The sequence below is a fragment of the Pecten maximus genome, chromosome 1 (assembly GCF_902652985.1).
Source record: "Pecten maximus chromosome 1, xPecMax1.1, whole genome shotgun sequence".
NCBI lineage: Eukaryota > Metazoa > Mollusca > Bivalvia > Pectinida > Pectinidae > Pecten > Pecten maximus.
The window spans coordinates 20,824,558-20,850,624 of record NC_047015.1 but is presented as its reverse complement, the minus strand read 5'-3'; the positions used below and the strand labels follow the sequence as shown (position 1 = coordinate 20,850,624).

Sequence of the window (26,067 nt, the reverse complement as noted above, 5' to 3'; positions counted from 1 at the left end):
ATCTTTATTGCATGGTTCTATATCACACTGAGTCTTGCTCTATTTTTCCCTTCTTTCTTCTGCTGTATTCCGCTTAATAATCTAATAACAGGAACAAGGGAAACCTTGTAACACATGAAGTTTGAGGAATATCCCTGAGGCACTTTTCAAGAAATATTGATAACCATGATTGTTTACGGACAGATGGATGACAGACAGACCATGGCAGCAGGGCAATTTGAATAGCTGGCCAATCTGCTAGAAAAAAACACTAACATTAATGAATCATTCATCTCTCAAAGTCACCTACATAAACTTAACCAAAAAAATCTCTATTAGCTGATACATGTAGTAGGCGAGCAATTCAGGTCCACTGAGCATCACCTTGTGTGAAGATGTGAAGAAACGATATGTCTACCACCAGCCAGGTGTCCATCAAGGACTGCACATGCTGAGAGTTCATAGGATTATTTCTTGGGATGTATAAGGCAGGTTTTCTCACCATGTACACATTTCTCTTGGGCCCCGATTATATTGAATAAAATGTCCACCACTTGGTTGTCATCATTGATTCAATTTCAAATTTAAATCATTTCATGAGATAAATGTAATATTTTGGTACAACATTATAAAGAAAAATCATAGGTGAAATCGGACCATCTTAATTTGAGATCACCAGGAAAGCCAGTCATTTTCTCCTGACAATATCAATATAAGTTCATCCTGAATCAATAAGGAGGAAGTTGATGGTTTAAGTTCAAAGTCACATATATAAGTGAAGTGAAATATATTTTATCACTAAAATAATAGATATAATTATGTATTGACATTGTAAAACTTTTGTATGCGTTTTGAAGATACCCACGTTTGATTGCATGGCACTGCCCACACTTATCATTCGTTTGTAACCAAACAATATTATGAATAACACCTTTGACCAGTGAATGAGGTATAAAGATTGTCATTAAAATCACAGACTTTCAAATTAATTGGCTATATATGTTCTGCTATATAGCTAGTGACGGATTATAGTATACATCCATAAGGTAATATCGATCTAGGTTCAGCTAGCGATTCAATGAATATCTTGAACCTCTTGCATCCTGTTTTATTGTCGCAAGCGAAACATCTTCTGACACGAGGAAAAAAAGCTTCTGAGAAAGCACACAATGCTTTATGTTTTATCCAGGTGTTCTGTGCATCAGGGGGGACAACTCTTAAATTAAACGCACACTAATGTTGTAGCATCGGAAGCCGGATGACCAAACCGGGAAGTTATTACTTATACATATATAGGTTGTCGTGAGTCACATATGGTTCAATTATACGACCGGACTTTTCCAGAGACACAACACACTATGAATACATGCCTTTTTGTTTCTGCTCTCACTACGTAAACAACAACTAGGCAGTGTTGTCGGAACTACTGATAAAACACCATGGGATCAACCGATCCACAAATCTGCTTTGAAGGACCTTTGGTGAAAGTGACGGTAAGTTATCTCGTGCTCTAGGTCCAACTTTAGCACATAAATTTCCTCGAGATTTCGTGCGTATGTGAGAAACGTAATTTATTACCTACATGTTGATCCATTTCACTACGATTTCGTTCTGAAGTTTATTTTCTAGAATCTATTATGTTCTGCTACTAGATCCGCCCACATCATGTGTAACATTCACCTGTTGATATTGTCACTTTCACAATGTAGGAAGTCATGATCAGGAGTACTAGGCTATAGGTATATCTCTCGATAACGAAGGTGTACTATAGGTACATTGTATATCTCACGATAACGATATAGATATTATTGGTAGCTTACATATCGTGTCAGTCGTGGGGATTTAAGGAAGAAAACACCTTAAAGCTACCTTATTTAATATAAAAGACTACCGGACATGTTTTTGACATCCATGGATTAGGTGGTGACTAGGAGAGCTGAGAGTATGTTGTTGAACACTGACATCATTTGCATATAATTGAAATATTTAAGGTCATACAATGTACTAATAAACATTTGCAATCATGATTCTTCTCAATGAAATCCTTAACAACAGTTTTAATTAACATTTTTCAAGTTTAAAAGTTGTAGCAGATTTTCAGTATGATAAATACTTATCTGTCAGAACTCCCGAGCTCACATAACCAGACAATCGGATGATGTCTGATGTTCTTTTTTTTTGTGGTCTGCAGTTTTAGACATAAGGATCGCCATTATAAGTATTCAAGACCATAATGATCGAGCTCTGATAATTATACTAGCTTCGGATGTAGATCATTGATATCGTACACATTGTAAGTGAAGTTGAAGGACCTATAAGATTTCTCTAAGTTTCATAATTATATGCGATGTCACATATCATTGTTCAGATCCAGCGATTGTACAGTCTCTGCATGTAAAGGTCATTGTGATCTGCCATGGCTATAAGAGATAGGTATAGCCATAATTGTGCTAAACTCATTTGAAAGTCACCAATATGATTTATAGCTGTCATTGGTCAGCCTTTCTGGAAGATCATATTAAGTATTGGGTGCTGGTTTGACATACATTGATTGTAAATCTACATTAGAGGGCTTTAAAAGCTCTCATGGATGCAAGTCTGTATTCTCATTATATCTCTCACGGATGTAACTTTGCACAAGGTCATTGGTATCTCTCATGGATGTAAATCTGTACAAGGTCATCAATATCTCTCATGGATGTAAATCTGTACAAGGTCATCAATATCTCTCTTGGATGTAAATCTGTACAAGGTCATTGATATCTCTCATGGATGTAAATCTGTACAAGGTCATCAATATCTCTCATGGATGTAAATCTGTACAAGGTCATCAACATTTCTTATGGATGTAAATCTGTACAAGGTCATTGGTATCTCTCACGGATGTTGCACAAGGTCATTGGTATCTTTCATGATTGTATTGTTAATATATCTGGCAAAGGTCATTCTTTATTCCTTCTTGGTCATCTCTCTTTGATTGAAGGTCATTGTATGTTGTTGTAACTATTTCGTTAAGGTCATTAAAATCTCCCATTATTGCATATCTTTTTGAAGGTTATTTTGAGCTGCATTTGTTCTAAATCTTAGCTGAAGTCATTGAGATCTTCTGTGACTAAACAGAGCTCCAGACATGTAACCTCAGGTGAGGGGGCCTCAATAGCTTAGTCAGTTAGAGTTCCGGCTATGTAACCTCAGGTGAGGGGGCCTCAATAGCTTAGTCAGTTAGAGTTCCGGCTATGTAACCTCAGGTGAGGGGGCCTCAATAGCTTAGTCAGTTAGAGTTCCGGCTATGTAACCTCAGGTGAGGGGGCCTCAATAGCTTAGTCAGTTAGAGTTCCGGCTATGTAACCTCAGGTGAGGGGGCCTCAATAGCTTAGTCAGTTAGAGTTCCGGCTATGTAACCTCAGGTGAGGAGGCCTCAATAGCTTAGTCAGTTAGAGTTCCGGCTATGTAACCTCAGGTGAGGAGGCCTCAATAGCTTAGTCAGTTAGAGTTCCGGCTATGTAACCTCAGGTGAGGGGGCCTCAATAGCTTAGTCAGTTAGAGTTCCGACTATGTAACCTCAGGTGAGGGGGCCTCAATAAACCCAGCAAACAAACAATTTAGAATAACCTTTATTTAATGTTTAAATACACAATAAAGACAGATGTGAGTCAATTAAAAGTTGTGACATCCCGTTTGAGAGGACGTCGGGGCTTTAGTGTGGCTGACCTATGCATGATAAAGGATGATTTATATTGTCAAGTACTGTGTACATGTGATATTGACAAACACATCATACTTAACACATTATAACTAACAAGTCAAGTTGTCAGCTATTAAATCTTCCTTTTTGTATGACTGTGTTGGGACCTGTATATATTGTCTATAGCCTGTCACAGGGATTGTATTGGGACATTTACTGTACCTATAGTCTATAGCCTTGTCACAGGGATTGTATTGGGACATTTACTGTACCTATAGTCTATAGCCTTGTCACAGGGATTGTATTGGGACATTTACTGTACCTATAGTCTATAGCCTTGTCACAGGGATTGTATTGGGACATTTACTGTACCTATAGTCTATAGCCTGTCACAGGGATTGTATTGGGACATTTACTGTACCTATAGTCTATAGCCTTGTCACAGGGATTGTATTGGGACATTTACTGTAACTATAGTCTATAGCCTGTCACAGGGATTGTATTGGGACATTTACTGTACCTTTAGTCTATAGCCTGTCACAGGGATTGTATTGGGACATTTACAGTACCTATAGTCTATGGCCTTGTCACAGGGATTGTATTGGGACAGGGATTGTATTGGGACATTTACAGTACCTATAGTCTATAGCCTGTCACAAAGATTGTATTGGGACAGGGATTGTGTTGGGACATTAACAGTACCTATAGTCTATAGTCAGTCACAGGGATTGTGTTGGGATATTTACGGTACCTTTAGTCTATAGCCTGTCACAGAGATTATATTGGGACATTTACTGTACCTATAGCCTGTCACAGGGATTGTATTGGGACATTTACTGTACCTATAGCCTTGTCACAGAGATTGTATTGGGACATTTACTGTACCTATAGTCTATAGCCTGTCACAGAGATTATATTGGGACATTTACTGTACCTATAGCCCTGTCACAGGGATTGTATTGGGACATTTACTGTACCTATAGTCTATAGCCTTGTCACAGGGATTGTATTGGGACATTTACTGTACCTATAGTCTATAGCCTGTCACAGGGATTGTATTGGGACATTTACTGTACCTATAGTCTATAGCCTTGTCACAGGGATTGTATTGGGACATTTACTGTAACTATAGTCTATAGCCTGTCACAGGGATTGTATTGGGACATTTACTGTACCTTTAGTCTATAGCCTGTCACAGGGATTGTATTGGGACATTTACAGTACCTATAGTCTATGGCCTTGTCACAGGGATTGTATTGGGACAGGGATTGTATTGGGACATTTACAGTACCTATAGTCTATAGCCTGTCACAAAGATTGTATTGGGACAGGGATTGTGTTGGGACATTAACAGTACCTATAGTCTATAGTCAGTCACAGGGATTGTGTTGGGATATTTACGGTACCTTTAGTCTATAGCCTGTCACAGAGATTATATTGGGACATTTACTGTACCTATAGCCTGTCACAGGGATTGTATTGGGACATTTACTGTACCTATAGTCTATAGCCTGTCACAGGGATTGTATTGGGACATTTACGGTAACTTTAGTCTATAGCCTGTCACAGGGATTGTATTCGGACATTTACGGTACCTTTAGTCTATAGCCTGTCACTGAGATTATATTGGGACATTTACTGTACCTATAGCCTGTCACAGGGATTGTATTGGGACATTTACGGTACCTATAGTCAGTCACAGGGATTGTGTTGGGATATTTGCGGTACCTTTAGTCTATAGCCTGTCACAGAGATTATATTGGGACATTTACTGTACCTATAGCCTGTCACAGGGATTGTATTGGGACATTTACTGTACCTATAGCCTTGTCACAGAGATTGTATTGGGACATTTACTGTACCTATAGTCTATAGCCTGTCACAGGGATTGTATTGGGACATTTACGGTAACTTTAGTCTATAGCCTGTCACAGGGATTGTATTCGGACATTTACGGTACCTTTAGTCTATAGCCTGTCACTGAGATTATATTGGGACATTTACTGTACCTATAGCCTGTCACAGGGATTGTATTGGGACATTTACGGTACCTATAGTCAGTCACAGGGATTGTGTTGGGATATTTGCGGTACCTTTAGTCTATAGCCTGTCACAGAGATTATATTGGGACATTTACTGTACCTATAGCCTGTCACAGGGATTGTATTGGGACATTTACTGTACCTATAGCCTTGTCACAGAGATTGTATTGGGACATTTACTGTACCTATAGTCTATAGCCTGTCACAGAGATTATATTGGGACATTTACTGTACCTATAGCCTGTCACAGGGATTGTATTGGGACATTTACTGTACCTATAGCCTTGTCACAGAGATTGTATTGGGACATTTACTGTACCTATAGCCTGTCAAACACATTGATGAGTAGTAGAATTAGGACAATGATATCTATATCCTGGAGATGTACCTTATGTTATACAGTGTTCACTGATCCCATTACTCAACAGGACATAAACCTGGCACACAAGACAATATCAGTTATGATATATAGGATTTTGGTTGTGTTTTCATTTCATATGAGATTTTAAGAAACGAGTCTTAGAAGTTTTTATTTCTGTGAAAAAAATTACTTTGAGACATGTTCAAAACTTCCATTTTGACAGATTTGATATGGAGGGCTTAATTAAATGGAGACAGCCACTCACAAATTATGCATGATGTCATGTCATTGTCCATATTATGACTTTATTATCAATTTCTGACTGCGCATGCACAGCCAATGAAAAAACATTCTAGGGTAAATATATGTATTATACTAGTGTCATATTATAGTAAGGGTATATATATATTTATCCTGCAACTGCCACCGCATTGTCGGAATACACCCACCGTATATATTTTTGCTGTATACGGCAGTGACGGGAAACAGCTGTATTTTGGAATCCTAGCACGTGCGTCAGTTCGACTGACCTACTTCAAAGTGAAACTACGTTTAAAAGGCGAACATATTTCTGTCATTTTTGACACCGTTTCACTTAAAAATGATTATTTTTGATGATTATTTTATGACTGTTGCAGGATAAATAGAATACATGGTCAGTGTCTTAAAATATAAGCTGTATTTTTGGCTCGGGACAGAAAGACAAAAGTGGCTCGCCAAGGCTCGCCACTTTTGTCTTTCTTTACCCTCGCCAAAATACAGCTTATATTTTAAGACACTGACCATGTATTCTCTATATATATTATAATGGTGACATATTATAGTAAGGGTATATATATATATATATATATATATTATACTAGTGACACATTATAGTAAGGGTATATATATATATATATATATATAGTGACGTATTATAGTAAGGGTATATATATAGCTTAGAAACACAAATGACGAAGGAAGACAACTTTTTGACTCGTGCCCTGACCGGGCCTCGAACTCACGATCTACGGCACCCAATCGCCTAGCCAGAAATATCCGCAGCCTATACCGCTGCGCCACATCGGCGTTCTTAAAAAAGAACGTTACAATGGCACAGTGATGGTCGGCCCGATACCCTGACATGATCATTGTGGAAGTCGTCTATAAGATGATATAGAATACCTGGATCACAATGTATTTACATACATGGATACGAATTGTACATATATTATATATATTTATCTCGGTACAACTGCGACAGGAAATTCAAATCTTTATCTTCGGATCACCAACACATAGTGTATATGATACATTGTGCTAATAAATAGATATAGCTTAGAAACACAAATGACGAAGGGACAACTATTTATCTATACGGCTGACAATTAAATAGCGATATATATATATATACTAGTGAGTATTATAGTAAACGGTAATATATATTTACTAGTGACATTATAGTAGGATATATTATAATTAACTATGAGTATTATATAGGTATATATCTAATATATATATTAGATGGAAAATGTAAAAATAATGGACAGACACATTAAGTATTATTACTATAGGTGGACATCTTAGACAGGGCTATAATTATATTATTAACCTAGGACATTTATCATAGTTATATTAGTATATAAATCATGGTACACTGATAAAGAATCATATTTTATAGGATACCTACTAACTGACAAACGTTATAGTTTGATTAGTGTATTATTTTATTAATATCTTCCATATATTTATACGTCACACGATATAGTAATGGTTTTATCATTATATTATATATATATTATACTAGGACATATTATATAATAGGGTATATAGGTATATTATAATATTATACTAGTGACATTATAGTAAGGGTATATATATATATATTATAACTAGTAACACATTATAGTAAGGGTATATATATATATATTATACTGTAACAATTATAGTAAGGGTAATTATATATATATATTATATAGTGTACTTATTATATAAGGTTAATATTATATTATAGTATTATATAGTGTATATATATATATATATAGGATTATATAAGGTATATATATATATACTAGTGACTTATTATAGTAAGGGTATATACCGGTATATATATATATTATACTAGTGACTTATTATAGTAAGGGTATATACCGGTATATATATATATTATACTAGTAACACATTATAGTAAGGGTATATATATATATATATATTTAATGACTAGTAACAACATTATAGTAAGGGTAATATATTATATATATTATACCTAAGTAACACATTATTAGTAAGGGGTATATATATATATATATATTATACTAGTAACACATTATAGTACAGGGTATATATATATATCATATTATTATACTAGTAACACATTATAGTAAGGGTATATATATATATATATATTATACTAGTAACACATTATAGTAAGGGTATATATATATATATATATATATTATACTAGTAACATATTATAGTAAGGGTATATATATATATATATATATTATACTAGTAACACATTATAGTAAGGGTATATATATATATATATATATTATACTAGTAACACATTATAGTAAGGGTATATATATATATATATATTATACTAGTAACACATTATAGTAAGGGTATATATATATATATATTATACTAGTAACACATTATAGTAAGGGTATATATATATATATATTATAATGGTGACATATTATAGTAAGGGTATATATATATATATATATTATACTAGTGACATATTATAGTAAGGGTATATATATATATATATATTATACTAGTAACACATTATAGTAAGGGTATATATATATATATATTATACTAGTGACATATTATAGTAAGGGTATATATATATATATATATTATACTAGTAACACATTATAGTAAGGGTATATATATATATATTATACTAGTAACACATTATAGTAAGGGTATATATATATATATTATACTAGTAACACATTATAGTAAGGGTATATATATATATATATATTATACTAGTAACACATTATAGTAAGGGTATATATATATATATATATTATACTAGTAACACATTATAGTAAGGGTATATATATATATATTATACTAGTGACGTATTATAGTAAGGGTATATATATATATATATATATATATTATACTAGTAACACATTATAGTAAGGGTATATATATATATATATATTATACTAGTAACACATTATAGTAAGGGTATATATATATATATATATTATACTAGTAACACATTATAGTAAGGGGTATATATATATATATATATTATACTAGTAACACATTATAGTAAGGGTATATATATATATATATTATACTAGTAACACATTATAGTAAGGGTATATATATATATATATATTATACTAGTAACACATTATAGTAAGGGTATATATATATATATATATTATACTAGTAACACATTATAGTAAGGGTATATATATATATATATATTATACTAGTAACACATTATAGTAAGGGTATATATATATATATATATTATACTAGTAACACATTATAGTAAGGGTATATATATATATATATATTATACTAGTAACACATTATAGTAAGGGTATATATATATATATATATTATACTAGTAACACATTATAGTAAGGGTATATATATATATATATTATACTAGTAACACATTATAGTAAGGGTATATATATATATATATATTATACTAGTAACACATTATAGTAAGGGTATATATATATATATATATATATATTATACTAGTAACACATTATAGTAAGGGTATATATATATATATATATATTATACTAGTGACGTATTATAGTAAGGGTATATACCGGTATATATATATATTATACTAGTAACACATAGTAAGGGTATATATATATATATATATATATTATACTAGTAACACATTATAGTAAGGGTATATATATATATATATATATTATACTAGTAACACATTATAGTAAGGGTATATATATATATATATATATATTATACTAGTAACACATTATAGTAAGGGTATATACCGGTATATATATATATTATACTAGTAACACATTATAGTAAGGGTATATACCGGTATATATATATATTATACTAGTAACACATTATAGTAAGGGTATATATATATATATATATATATATTATACTAGTGACGTATTATAGTAAGGGTATATATATATATATATATATATTATACTAGTAACACATTATAGTAAGGGGCATATACTGGATAACAGACCAGTTACATGATAAATATACATTCCATTATTAGAAATAGAGCAAAACATGTGACAAATGACATACACGAAGGTATAAGGGAGTTTGGGGGACTCCTTGGGATTCAGATGCTGACCAGGTGAGGCAGATTAAGACAGTGTAGAGGTGACCATGACTGGTTCAGGAGCAGTTTCTCTCATTTTACATGAACAACTGTAAATCACTTTGATTTCATAAATACTTTATTTCGGGATCATAATTACCTCTTGAATCATATTTGGGAATAAATGATTTTGCAAACGCTGATCTTGAAATAACTTTATTTGCAAATGATGAGCTGTTGGAGTCCAGACTTGCAAGACTCCTATATCAGTTACCAATAGCTAGGCTGCCATCCAGCCCTCCAAACGTGTTGTTTTCATAAAAAGAATTGTAATTGATTTGAAAAAAAAAAAGACAAACAAACAAAGAAACACCCCCAACCCACCCATCCACACCTAAAAAAAAGTCAATTGTGTTTGAGGTAGAAGTAATGTTGTAAATCTTGCAAGACTCATTGGTCGGATGATGTATATATATATATATATTTATACAAAATATTTGTTTTTTCGAACAGGCAAACAGGGTAAGTTGAGTATACCAGATCTGTAATATCTGGAATGAAGATATCTTTAAGATCTATAACATTAACCATAATCCTTACAGGAAAACTAACCATCCTGATTCTGTACGAACCATCTCAGTACAAATACATGTATCTGTATTAGTACTTCAATAACCTCTAAGTACAACAGAACATTATCTATTCTTGCATGGCTATAATAAATCATATGTAATTGACCTTAACTTACTTTATGTGTCCATGAACTTTTTGTTTGCATGGTTTGACATGTGATATTTTATATTGTTAATGTTCTTAAAGATAGGGCAAATGCATGGATATTTATTTAATCATGAATTATATTAATTTATTGGGTATAAACCAAAAACTCAAAAAAATTGTTGAGTACCCAGGTATTAATTTTGAGATTTCTATGAAATTGTGGGTTCTTATTTTGATTTGTGAAATGTAAGAATTGTTTTAATGCATGGTTTCTTAAAATGCTCTTAATTTCATTCAGTACAAAATAGATATTTCTTATAGGAATGTTAAGATACAAGTAGTCATACAAGTAATTTGATTTCATGAAAACTTTCTTGAGTTCTGCCAATGGGATTTAGATGACTAGACACTCAGCAGGCCAAAGTTTCATCAATGCTCCTGAACGTAAAGAAATTCCTGAATTTAAAATTATCCACAGGAAAGCATTATTGCAAATCTTTTTTTTTGGGTGGTCGACTTGAAATCATGATGGTCACCATATGGCTTGAAAAGCACATTATATGCTTCTTAAGTTCTACTTCATTTAATAGTTAGCTCACATGGCCTTTGGGGACCGCATTGGCCTAGGGGTTAAGGTGTTCCAACACTTTATCACTAGCCCTCCACCTCTGGGTTGCGAGTTCGAAACCTACGTGGGGTAGTTGCCAGGAACTGACCACAGGCCGGTGGTTTTTCTCCAGGTACTCTGGCTTTCCTCCACCTCCATACCAGGCACATCCTTAAATGACCCTTGCTGTTAATAGGACGTTTAACAAAACAAACCAAATGGTGTGGCGTCCGTTGTCTGTGTCTCGTCTGTCAACAATTGCTTTAAATAGCTACTTGTCAAAAAGTCCTTAATGGATTTGAACCAAATTTAGTCAGAACAATCCCCCCCCCCCCCCCCCCCCCCCCCCCTTCTACGGGGAAGGGGGGCAGATTTAGTAACTACAACATTTCTACTAGTAACATATTAGGTAACTACAACATTTCTACTTGTAACATTAAGTAACTATAAAATTTCTACTAGTAACATATTAAGTAACTACAACATTTCTACTAGTAACATATTAGGTAACTACAACATTTCTACTAGTAACAGATTAGGTAACTACAACATTCTACTTGTAACATTAAGTAACTATAAAATTTTCTACTAGTAACATATTAGGTAACTACTACATTTCTACTTGTAACATTAAGTAACTACAACATTTCTACTAGTAACATATTAAGTAACTACAACATTTCTACTTGTAACAGATTAGGTAACTACAACATTCTACTTGTAACATTAAGTAACTATAAAATTTTCTACTAGTAACATATTAGGTAACTACAACATTTCTACTAGTAACATATTAAGTAACTACAACATTTCTACTTGTAACAGATTAGGTAACTACTACATTTCTACTTGTAACATTAAGTAACTACAACATTTCTACTAGTAACATATTAAGTAACTACAACATTTCTACTTGTAACAGATTAGGTAACTACAACATTCTACTTGTAACATTAAGTAACTATAAAATTTTCTACTAGTAACATATTAAGTAACTACAACATTTCTACTAGTAACATATTAAGTAACTACAACATTTCTACTTGCAACAGATTAGGTAACTACAGCATTTCTACTAGTAACATATTAAGTAACTACAACATTTCTACTAGTAACAGATTAGGTAACTACTACATTTCTACTTGTAACAGATTAGGTAACTACAACATTCTACTTGTAACATTAAGTAACTATAAAATTTTCTACTAGTAACATATTAGGTAACTACAACATTTCTACTAGTAACATATTAAGTAACTACAACATTTCTACTTGTAACAGATTAGGTAACTACAACATTCTACTTGTAACATTAAGTAACTATAAAATTTTCTACTAGTAACATATTAGGTAACTACAACATTTCTACTAGTAACATATTAAGTAACTACAACATTTCTACTTGTAACAGATTAGGTAACTACAGCATTTCTACTAGTAACATATTAAGTAACTACAACATTTCTACTAGTAACAGATTAGGTAACTACTACATTTCTACTAGTAACATATTAAGTAACTACAACATTTCTACTAGTAACATATTAAGTAACTACAACATTTCTACTAGTAACAGATTAGGTAACTACTACATTTCTACTTGTAACAGATTAGGTAACTACAACATTTCTACTAGTAACATATTAAGTAACTACAACATTTCTACTAGTAACATATTAAGTAACTACAGCATTTCTACTAGTAACATATTAAGTAACTACAACATTTCTACTAGTAACAGATTAGGTAACTACTACATTTCTACTAGTAACATATTAAGTAACTACAACATTTCTACTAGTAACATATTAAGTAACTACAACATTTCTACTAGTAACAGATTAGGTAACTACTACATTTCTACTTGTAACAGATTAGGTAACTACAACATTTCTACTAGTAACATATTAAGTAACTACTACCTTTCTACTAGTAACATATTAAGTAACTACAACATTTCTACTAGTAACAGATTAAGTAACTACTACATTTCTACTAGTAACAGATTAAGTAACTACTACGTTTCTACTAGTAACATATTAAGTAACTACAACATTTCTACTTGTAACAGATTAGGTAACTACAACATTACTACTAGTAACAGATTAGGTGAATATTACATTTTTACTAGTAACATATAAAGTAACTACAACATTACTACTAGTAAAAGATTAGGTGAATATTACATTTCTACTTGTAACATATTAAGTAACTACAACATTTTTACTAGTAAAAGATTAGGTGAATATTACATTTTTACTAGTAACATATTAAGTAACTACAACATTACTACTAGTAAAAGTTTAGGTGAATATTATATTTTCCTTCGAAGTTCTTAACATGTCAGGATGATGTAATGTTACAATATGTCTAAATTTGATTTCCAGAAAAGTAAGAATACTCAGAATCTATGGTGTACACTTGACGGTGAATGTCTGGCTTTCTACAGGAACAAGGTAGGTAGAAAACACCCCTGACCTGTAAAGTACCAGCTCACCCCTTCAACTCCTCAATATATGTCCTGATTAAAGCCTCTATGGTTTCGTGGCATGTAATTAAATTATTACAAAAATATGTTGAATGATAGAATATCCACCCTGTAATGATAGAATATACACCCTGTAATGATAGAATATACACCCTGTAATGATAGAATATACACCCTGTAATGATGATAGAATATACACCCTGTTACATGTATGATAGAATATACACCCTGTAATGATAGAATATACACCCTGTAATGATAGAATATACACCCTGTAATGATAGAATATACACCCTGTAATGATAGAATATACACCCTGTAATGATAGAATATCCACCCTGTAATGATAGAATATCCACCCTGTAATGATAGAATATCCACCCTGTAATGATAGAATATACACCCTGTAATGATAGAATATCCACCCTGTAATGATAGAATATCCACCCTGTAATGATAGAATATCCACCCTGTAATGATGATAGAATATACACCCTGTAATGATAGAATATACACCCTGTAATGATAGAATATATAGCCTGTAATGATAGAATATAACCCTGTAATGATAGAATATACACCCTGTAATGATAGAATATACACCCTGTAATGATAGAATATACACCCTGTAATGATAGAATATACACCCTGTAATGATAGAATATCCACCCTGTAATGATGATAGAATATACACCCTGTAATGATAGAATATCCACCCTGTAATGATAGAATATACACCCTGTAATGATAGAATATACACCCTGTAATGATAGAATATACACCCTGTAATGATAGAATATCCACCCTGTAATGATGATATACTGTGAGAACCTATATAAACAGTAGGGTTGGTTTCCTTTCTAATTTTAGATGTTTATTACATACTTAACTTATGAATTATTAATGTAACTGAGCAGGTTTGACAGAAATTAAATCAAGATCAATGCATTGGGGATTATGAAGTTTAACATGATAGATTTATATCTATAAACAGAAACATAGAGAGGATTTAGTTTTTGTTCATCTTTCCAATGGCACCAAGTTTTAAGTGACAATTCTCTTCTCATTATCTTCCTCTGTTGTTAGTCCATGTAGATTTTCTTGTTCAACTCCTCGTCTGTAGGATTTCAATCAAATCTTGCACAGAGTTTTTCATCATAAATATCCTGGACAGTTGGTTAAAATTTGTTGATCAATTTAAAATCTTATATAGTTGGTATCTGTTTTGTAGTGGTACACAGATTTTCACGGACAATAACTGCTAATTATTCACCCAATGCTCAAAGAATGTTTTGATTTGTAGATATTGTCAAGACTTGTTATTATACAGATCATTTATGGCCCTTAAAACCACTACTAATTTTTGCGTCATTTCCAAACAAGGCAAGAAATACGTTTTTTATTTATTTTTTTATTTCAGAACCCTATTAGTAATACCCCTTCCTCCACACACTTCAGCTCTATGGCTATTCAGACATTCAATTTGACTTTAAACTGTAATTAAGCTGGTATACATATATAGCTGCTTGAATAAAAGTGGTCCTATTTAATAGTTGTGTTGTCGAGCTCTACAACAAGTGTGCAGAAATATGTATTTGTCAAAGCTGTATGAGGTGAAGACCATTGGTGAAGTGTTCTGTTTTTAGGTGTGCATGGATCTGTGTGCTATCATTGTATAAGGCTATGTATTGTATTGTAACAGGATTTGACCGATTGAGATTGTTGTGATATAATATTCCACTCAGTTTAACTTCCTGGTGGGATATGTATAGAATCTACAGACATTCATATACTTACATATGTACTGAATACAGCATGCAGATTGCTAAAATATGTATCTAATTGTCACTCAACCTCGGGTTCTGGATTTTAATACAATATATCTACATGTATATAGTTAGCGCCTAATATAAAGGGGCAATCTCCATAACAATTCGCTGTGTAATCTGATCGGTTTTTCAGGATATTCAGGTGTCACACAGATACATGTCTGTTGTTGTACCAATTAAATAGGTCAACTTCCACACTGGCCCAGAATAGGAAAAAACAGTCACTCCCTAACATCCGATCTAGTATGCCTGCAAAACAATAAATCATGATATTTTTCTGCACCGGAAACATACTGAAAACACAACTACAAGTACTTAATTTCCTTATGAGGGGATGTTCGTGTGGGTATTTTGTTGAGGTAAAATTGGTGTAGAATTTTATGGGGCGCCGTTTTACTATTTATTCCCATTTGGTGATATAATCACCTATTCAAATGAGTGATATCACCTGTTCGAATAGGTGATATCACTTAAGAACTTTTTTAAGTGATATCACCTATTCGAATAGGTGATATCACCAAATCGGGAATAAATAGTAAAAGGGCGCGCCATAGAATTTGGGGGTTGTTCCCATAAAGGGGTGTAACTATCATCATACGTGTCAGATGTTGTTAATCGGGACATTTTCTCACCTGTTTATACCTGGACATCAATATTCCCAAATTACCATATTGATCTAAATAAGCCCAGGAAGTGAACCTTCTTGAAAGTAAGGAAGTGGTCTTATACTACATGACAATATAGATGCATTTGTGGTTATTATTCTTGCCCTTTTTTCTCTCTTTATTGACTCTTCACCCTTTTAAAGAAGAACAAAAAAGTACATGTATACATATATAATGTATTATACTTTTCTGTGGAAAAATAGGAGGAAGGGGAAGGCATGGGGTGTAGATTGCCTCTGGAGCACCCGCTCATTCCTAAATGGAGTTGACCAGATTAACTAAAGTTAGGAAGAGAACGAGGGGGTGGGGGTATTATTTGCAAGAAGGAGCTTATTTGCAACAAAATACTATAGATTTGGGGAATTTGGGACATAATCAGAAAAAATATGAGACAGTATGATGAAAATGCATGACTGTATTTATTGCCCATAGTAAGTATAACATCAGCTTAGGAACTGTCAAATATAAGAGGCCTGTATATAGGTATACTGCCTTGTACCATTACCAATACCTCAGTTCAGGGAGGCTGAACATCATATTAACTGAAAATTCTCTGTAGAACTATACAGGTTAACTGAAAATTCTCTGTAGAACTATACAGTTAACTGAAAATTCTCTGTAGAACTATACAGGTTAACCAACAATTCTCTGAAGAACTATATACAGTTAACTGAAAATTCTCTGTAGAACTATACAGGTTAACCAACAATTCTCTGTAGAACTATACAATTAACTGAAAATTCTCTGTAGAACTATACAGTTAACTGAAAATTCTCTGTAGAACTATACATGTTAAATGGAAATTCTCTGTAGAACTATACATGTTAAGTGGAAATTCTCTGTAGAACTATACAGTTAACCAACAATTTTCTGTAGAACTATACAGTTAACCAACAATTTTCTGTAGAACTATACAATTAACCGAAAATTCTCTGTAGAACTAAACATGTTAACCAAAATTTCTCTGTAGAACTAGACAGGTTAACCAACAATTCTCTGTAGAACTATACAGGTTAACTGAAAATTCTCTGTAGAACTATACAGTTAACCGAAAATTCTCTGTAGAACTTTACAGGTTAACTGAAAATTCTCTGTAGAACTATACAGTTAACCAAAAATTTTCTGTAGAACCTTGCAGGTTAACCGAAAAGTTTTCTATAGAACTATACAGGTTAACCGAAAATTTTCTGAAAACTTTACAGGTTAACTGAAAATTCTCTTTAGAACTATACAGTTAACCGAAAATTCTCTGTAGAACTATACAGGTTAACTGAAAATTCTCTGTAGAACTATACAGGTTAACTGAAAATTCTCTGTAGAACTATACAGGTTAACTGAAAATTCTCTGTAGAACTATACAGGTTAAATGGAAATTCTCTGTAGAACTATACAGTTAACCGAAAATTCTCTGTAGAACTATACAGTTAACCGAAAATTCTCTGTAGAACTATACAGGTTAACTGAAAATTCTCTGTAGAACTATACAGGTTAACTGAAAATTCTCTGTAGAACTATACAGGTTAAATGGAAATTCTCTGTAGAACTATACAGGTTAAATGGAAATTCTCTGTAGAACTATACAGTTAACCGAAAATTCTCTGTAGAACTATACAGTTAACCGAAAATTCTCTGTAGAACTATACAGTTAACCGAAAATTCTCTGTAGAACTATACAGGTTAACTGAAAATTCTCTGTAGAACTATACAGGTTAACTGAAAATTCTCTGTAGAACTATACAGGTTAACTGAAAATTCTCTGTAGAACTATACAGGTTAACTGAAAATTCTCTGTAGAACTATACAGGTTAAATGGAAATTCTCTGTAGAGCTATACAGGTTAAATGGAAATTCTCTGTAGAACTATATAGGTTAAATGGAAATTCTCTGTAGAACTATACAGGTTAACCAACACTTCTCTGTAGAACTATACAGGTTAACCAACAATTCTCTGTAGAACTATACAGGTTAACCAACAATTCTCTGTAGAACTATACAATTAACCGGAAATTCTCTGTAGAACAATATAGTTAACCGAAAATTCTCTGTAGAACAATACAGTTAACCGAAAATTCTCTGTAGAACTATACAGGTTAACCAACAATTCTCTGTAGAACTATACAATTAACCGAAAATTCTCTGTAGAACTATACAATTAACCGAAAATTCTCTGTAGAACTATACATGTTAACCAACAATTCTCTGTAGAACTATACATGTTAACCAACAATTCTCTGTAGAACTATACAGGTTAACCAACAATTCTCTGTAGAACTATACAATTAACCGAAAATTCTTTGTAGAACTATACAGGTTAACTGAAAATTCTCTGTAGAACTATACAGGTTAACTTGTACATAACAATCTCATGTCTTCAAAAATATTTGTTGGAGATACATGTTTAATTTTATTAGAATTGTACAATGATGTTTATCAGACTGTCTATTTCCTTGTTTGTTTACTGTTTTATTGTATGGACATATCCTGATGTGGTGCGTTTTATCTTTTTAGCGTTCATCTTGTATGTTTACCATAGAGATCAAACGAGTTAAGTCTGTTACACCGTTTCTGGATAAAAACCAATTCGAAGTCATCACAGAGAGGAGTTTCCTGTTTGTAAGTAAATCAGTCACCGTTCTAAAATGTTAAACTTTTGATTTCTCCATGTAACTATTGTTTGTAAGTAAATCAGTCACCTTTCTGAAATGTTAAACTTTTGTTTGTAAGTAAACCAGTCACCTTTCTGAAATGTTACACTTTTGTTTGTAAGTAAATCAAGTCACCTTTCTGAAATGTTAAACTTTTGATTTTTCCCTGTAACTGTCCTATGGGTGTTTGTAGTTATTTGTATACTGATTTCTGTATCAACACAAACTGATGTAGAATTTTTACTTACAGTCTGCTGAAACAGCAGAACTCTGTCAGGAATGGATCAGCCACATAGAGGAGGCCAGGCAACAGGATGGTCAGCTTGTCATTACTAGGTCAGTATAGACAACGGTCAGTTTGTCATTACACTAGGTCAATACAATGGTCAGTTTGTCATTACTAGGCCTGTATAGACAATGGTCAGTTTGTCATTACTAGGTCAGTACAGTGGTCACTTTGTCATTACTAGGTTGGTACAGACAATGGTCAGTTTGTCATTACTAAGTTGGTACAGACAATTGTCAGTTGGTCATTACTAAGTTGGTACAGACAATTGTCAGTTGGTCATTACTAAGTCAGTACAGACAATGGTCAGTTTGTCATTAATAAGTCGGTACCGACAGTGGTCAGTTGGTCATTACTAAGTCAGTACAGACAATGGTCAGTTGGTCATTACTAAGTCGGTACAGACAATGGTCAGTTTGTCATTACTAGGTCAGTACAATGATCAATTTGTCATTACAAGGTCTGTTTAGTGGTAAGGTCAATCTAGTACCCAAAGATGTAAGGAGTGGTGTGAGGGTACACTGATGTAAGGTGTGGTGTGAGGGTACTCTGTGATGTAAGGAGAGGTGTCAGGGTGGTGTCAGGGTGGTGTCAGGGTACCCTGTGATGTATGGAGTGGTGTCAGGGTGGTGTCAGGGTACCCTGTGATGTAAGGAGTGGTGTCAGGGTACCCTGTGATGTATGGAGTGGTGTCAGGGTACACTGTGATGTAAGGAGTGGTGTCAGGGTACACTGATGTAAGGTGTGGTGTCAGGGTACACTGTGATGTAAGGAGTGGTGTCAGGGTACCCTGTGATGTAAGGAGTGGTGTCAGGGTACCCTGTGATGTAAGGTGTGGTGTCAGGGTACCCTGTAATGTAAGGAGTGGTGTCAGGGTACCCTGTAATGTAAGGAGTGGTGTCAGGGTACCCTGTAATGTAAGGAGTGGTGTCAGGGTACTCTGTGATGTAAGGTGTGGTGTCAGGGTACACTGTGATGTAAGGTGTGGTGTCAGGGTACCCTGTGATGTAAGGAGTGGTGTCAGGGTACCCTGTGATGTAAGGAGTGGTGTCAGGGTACACTGATGTAAGGAGTGGTGTCAGGGTACCCTGTAATGTAAGGAGTGGTGTCAGGGTACTCTGTGATGTAAGGAGTGGTGTCAGGGTACACTGTGATGTAAGGAGTGGTGTCAGGGTACACTGTGATGTAAGGAGTTGTGTCAGGGTACCCTGTAATGTAAGGAGTGGTGTCAGGGTACCCTGTGGTGTCAGAGTGGTGTCAGGGTACCCTGTAATGTAAGGAGTGGTGTCAGGGTACACTGTGATGTAAGGAGTGGTGTCAGGGTACACTGTGATGTAAGGTGTGGTGTCAGGGTACCCTGTGATGTAAGGAGTGGTGTCAGGGTACACTGTGATGTAAGGAGTGGTGTCAGGGTACTCTGTGATGTATGGAGTGGTGTCGGGGTACACTGTGATGTATGGAGTGGTGTCAGGGTACCCTGTGATGTAAGGAGTGGTGTCAGGGTACCCTGTGATGTAAGGAGTGGTGTCAGGGTACCCTGTGATGTAAGGAGTGGTGTCAGGGTACACTGTAATGTAAGGAGTGGTGTCAGGGTACCCTGTGATGTAAGGAGTGGTGTCAGGGTACCCTGTGATGTAAGGAGTGGTGTCAGGGTACCCTGTGATGTATGGAGAGGTGTCAGGGTACACTGTAATGTAAGGTGTGGTGTCAGGGTACACTGTGATGTATGGAGTGGTGTCAGGGTACCATGTAATGTAAGGAGTGGTGTCAGGGTACTCTGTAATGTAAGGTGTGGTGTCAGGGTACACTGTGATGTATGGAGTGGTGTCAGGGTACCCTGTAATGTAAGGAGAGGTGTCAGGGTACTCTGTGATGTAAGGAGTGGTGTCAGGGTACCCTGTGATGTAAGGAGTGGTGTCAGGGTACCCTGTGATGTATGGAGTGGTGTCAGGGTACCATGTAATGTAAGGAGTGGTGTCAGGGTACCCTGTGATGTAAGGTGTGGTGTCAGGGTACACTGTGATGTATGGAGTGGTGTCAGGGTACCCTGTAATGTAAGGTGTGGTGTCAGGGTACACTGTGATGTAAGGTGTGGTGTCAGGGTACCATGTAATGTATGGAGTGGTGTCAGGGTACACTGTGATGTAAGGAGTGGTGTCAGGGTACCCTGTAATGTAAGGAGTGGTGTCAGGGTACCCTGTGATGTAAGGTGTGGTGTCAGGGTACACTGTGATGTAAGGAGTGGTGTCAGGGTGGTGTCAGGGTACACTGTGATGTAAGGAGTGGTGTCAGGGTACACTGTAATGTAAGGAGTGGTGTCAGGGTACCCTGTAATGTAAGGAGTGGTGTCAGGGTACACTGTGATGTAAGGAGTGGTGTCAGGGTACACTGTGATGTAAGGAGTGGTGTCGGGGTACACTGTGATGTAAGGAGTGGTGTCAGGGTACTCTGTGATGTAAGGAGTGGTGTCCGGGTACCCTGTGATGTAAGGAGTGGTGTCAGGGTACACTGATGTAAGGAGTGGTGTCAGGGTACACTGTGATGTAAGGAGTGGTGTCAGGGTACACTGTGATGTAAGGAGTGGTGTGAGGGTACACTGTGATGTAAGGAGTGGTGTGAGGGTACACTGTGATGTAAGGAGTGGTGTCAGGGTACCCTGTGATGTAAGGTGTGGTGTCAGGGTGGTGTCAGGGTACCCTGTAATGTAAGGAATGGTGTGAGGGTACACTGTGATGTAAGGAGTGGTGTCAGGGTACCATGTAATGTAAGGAGTGGTGTGAGGTACACTGTGATGTAAGGAGTGGTGTCAGGGTACACTGTGATGTAAGGAGTGGTGTCAGGGTACCCTGTAATGTAAGGAGTGGTGTCAGGGTACCCTGTGATGTAAGGTGTGGTGTCAGGGTGGTGTCAGGGTACCCTGTAATGTAAGGAATGGTGTGAGGGTGGTGTCAGGGTACACTGTGATGTAAGGAGTGGTGTCAGGGTACCCTGTGATGTATGGAGTGGTGTCAGGGTGGTGTCAGGGTACACTGTGATGTATGGAGTGGTGTCAGGGTACACTGTGATGTAAGGAGTGGTGTCAGGGTACACTGTGATGTATGGAGTGGTGTCAGGGTACACTGTGATGTATGGAGTGGTGTCAGGGTACCCTGTGATGTATGGAGTGGTGTCAGGGTACACTGTGATGTAAGGAGTGGTGTCAGGGTACACTGTGATGTAAGGAGTGGTGTCAGGGTACCCTGTAATGTAAGGAGTGGTGTCAGGGTACACTGTGATGTAAGGAGTGGTGTCAGGGTACCCTGTAATGTAAGGAGTGGTGTCAGGGTACCCTGTAATGTAAGGAGTGGTGTCAGGGTACCCTGTGATGTAAGGAGTGGTGTCAGGGTACACTGATGTAAGGAGTGGTGTCAGGGTACACTGTGATGTAAGGAGTGGTGTCAGGGTACACTGTGATGTAAGGAGTGGTGTCAGGGTACCCTGTGATGTAAGGAGTGGTGTCAGGGTACACTGTGATGTAAGGAGTGGTGTCAGGGTACCCTGTAATGTAAGGAGTGGTGTCAGGGTACCCTGTGATGTAAGGAGTGGTGTCAGGGTACACTGATGTAAGGAGTGGTGTCAGGGTACACTGTGATGTAAGGAGTGGTGTCAGGGTACACTGTGATGTAAGGAGTGGTGTCAGGGTACCCTGTGATGTATGGAGTGGTGTCAGGGTACACTGTGATGTATGGAGTGGTGTCAGGGTGGTGTCAGGGTACACTGTGATGTATGGAGTGGTGTCAGGGTACACTGTGATGTAAGGAGTGGTGTCAGGGTACACTGTGATGTATGGAGTGGTGTCAGGGTACCCTGTGATGTATGGAGTGGTGTCAGGGTACACTGTGATGTAAGGAGTGGTGTCAGGGTACACTGTGATGTAAGGAGTGGTGTCAGGGTACCCTGTGATGTAAGGAGTGGTGTCAGGGTACACTGTGATGTAAGGAGTGGTGTCAGGGTACACTGTGATGTAAGGTGTGGTGTCAGGGTACACTGTGATGTATGGAGTGGTGTCAGGGTGGTGTCAGGGTACACTGTGATGTAAGGAGTGGTGTCAGGGTACCCTGTAATGTAAGGAGTGGTGTCAGGGTACTCTGTGATGTAAGGAGTGGTGTCAGGGTACACTGTGATATAAGGAGTGGTTTCAGGGTACACTGTGATGTAAGGTGTGGTGCCTGGTTCCATGTGAAGTATGAATGGGAGAGAACCCCTGTTATAGTATTCAGACCCATTTCATCTTCTGTCTAGGTTTGGTTACATTTCTCATCACTTGGTCAAGGTATCTTTTTTTTTGCAAATGTTTTGACCATTAATTTTGTTGTTTATTTTATTTTCAATTATTACTGTATTGATCTATATTTCAATGATTATTGATCTATAAGAGCTTTTATTATTATATTTCAGTCAGAAACAAGAGAATCAGCCAGTGTCACCGAGACGAGGCTCACTTCCACAACATAATGCAGTCAGCAATGCTTTAAAACGCCTGTCTGGTCAATCTGACACATCAGAGAGTGATTCCAGCAACGTAAAGGCAAAGGACACAAAGATAGAGAGAAAGTCTATCACAAAAGATATGATTAATCAATTTTCAGGTGGAGTCACCCGAAAACAAACTGTATCCTCTACTTCCCGCCCATTCCGACCCAACTCAGGAGGAAATGTTAACAATCTCTTGTTACGGTTTTCTTCTGTTGAAAGTGGTAGTCATTCTCCTACATCACCGGTTTCCCCAACTTCATGTGTAAGGCCGTTTTCACCAAAGTCTCTTGACAGGCCAACATCATCCAACATTCCCGAGCAGCCATCAAACAGTTTCCCAGTGCGCCCCTTGTCTGTGGGCCACCAGCCTACCCACCCGCCTACCCACCAACCTACCCACCAGCCTACTACCCACCAGCCTACCCACCCGCCTACCCACCAACCTACCCACCCGCCTACCCACCCGCCTACCCACCAGCCTACTACCCACCAGCCTACCCACCAGCCTACCCACCAGCCTACCCACCCGCCTACCCACCAACCTACCCACCAGCCTACCCACCAGCCTACCCACCAGCCTACCCACCAGCCTACCCACCAGCCTACCCACCAGCCTACCCACCCGCCTACCCACCAGCCTACTACCCACCAGAAAATGACAGGAATAACCACCACAAGTACGGGAACCAAGATAGATCTGTCGGAAGTGTCAAGTGAATCCAGTGTGATAGAATCTAGTCGGAATCGCCAAACTGACTCTGGCTATACCTCCGGCATCTGTAGCAGTCCACCGAAGGAAAATCAACATAATATTGATTTGCACACAGAAAACAGGGCAGTTTGTGAGGAGACTGAAGATAGTCATGAGGAAGGCACAGAGGACCAAGTTGTGCTAAGGTCAAAAGGACTGACTAATGGTGATATTGATCACAATGATGTCATACGTAGGAGGACTAACAAAGAGGAGGATGAGGATGACGACGATGACGAAGATGAAGATGCAGAAGAAAGTGAGCAGGCAGGCCCAAACCTTGAACTCCTTGATGACTTGATGAGTTTGACATTTGAAGAGATAGAAAATCCTCAAAGCTCACCTGTAGATCTGAGTACACTCACCGAACTCAAGGGGTTATTGACTGACCTGCCTCCATCTTTGTTAATGAGGAGAAGTGTTGATATAAACAATCAAGCACCAGTAGAGGAATTGAGACAATTTTTACAAACGGCACAGTGACTGTGATTTAACCCGCCCTACAGTAAATAAGGACGATATTGATCAGCAGTACTTACATGTGTAACTTAGATGTTACAATTGAAGCGATTCAAGTCAGAAGCATGAACATTTTTTGTATAAGATCTGGAAAAACAGCTGTTATTTTAGATGACTTTGCCATATAGATCTATTTATATGTTAGGAAGTGCACTATATACTTGTGGTGTTGGCTGTTGTGGTACATAGTAATGATGTGTAATGATTTTATGTTGCTAACCTGTTGTACTATTACATATGGACCTGAATCATCCGTCATAGGAATCTTTATGTACATGTCCATGTATATATGTTATCTCTATGTTATAAGATTGTTACAGGATTAATGATATTGAAAACAATTCAGGTTAACATTGGATGATGAGCAAGTTTTAACTATACATTGACACACATTTATTTAGAATATACCCTGGTAACAGTTCTTCATGAAGCTAAAACAAATTGAAAGAATGAAAATCAGTTGAAATGCATATTATCAGCAACGGCCATAGTGTCATCGCCAACTTTTCACTTTCAAATTTCATGTGTAGATCAGATGTTCAAAACGTATCAGTCCAACAAAAACCAAGCCTGGTATATACGTAGTTATATCACATAGTGGACATCACAACACACCCTTCATTTTGAAATTATGTTTGCTGAAAATCTGGACTTAAAAGTATTGTGTTCAGCTCCGCCTCAGTT

The 26,067-nt window shown here is 36.1% G+C and overlaps 1 protein-coding gene across 1 annotated transcript; it reads left to right on the top strand.

The window, feature by feature from the left end:
* The first annotated feature begins 1,237 nt into the window (after positions 1–1,237).
* LOC117333615 (reticulocyte-binding protein 2-like) lies at positions 1,238–25,347 on the top strand. The gene is made up of 6 exons (XM_033893034.1): positions 1,238–1,472; positions 10,872–10,880; positions 14,073–14,141; positions 19,176–19,280; positions 19,563–19,648; positions 24,036–25,347. The coding sequence occupies exons 1-6, from the start codon at positions 1,419–1,421 to the stop codon at positions 25,345–25,347; spliced, it is 1,635 nt and encodes a 544-aa protein (XP_033748925.1). The 5' UTR covers positions 1,238–1,418.
* Positions 25,348–26,067: the final 720 nt, after the last annotated feature.

Coding starts and splice junctions, on each gene's coding strand:
- LOC117333615 (XM_033893034.1), top strand. CDS start 1,419: ATGGGATCAACCGATCCACAAATCTGCTTTGAAGGACCTTTGGTGAAA. Junction 14,142..19,175: donor TGGCTTTCTACAGGAACAAG/GTAGGTAGAAAA, acceptor TTATCTTTTTAG/CGTTCATCTTGTATGTTTAC. Junction 19,649..24,035: donor GGTCAGCTTGTCATTACTAG/GTCAGTATAGAC, acceptor ATTATATTTCAG/TCAGAAACAAGAGAATCAGC.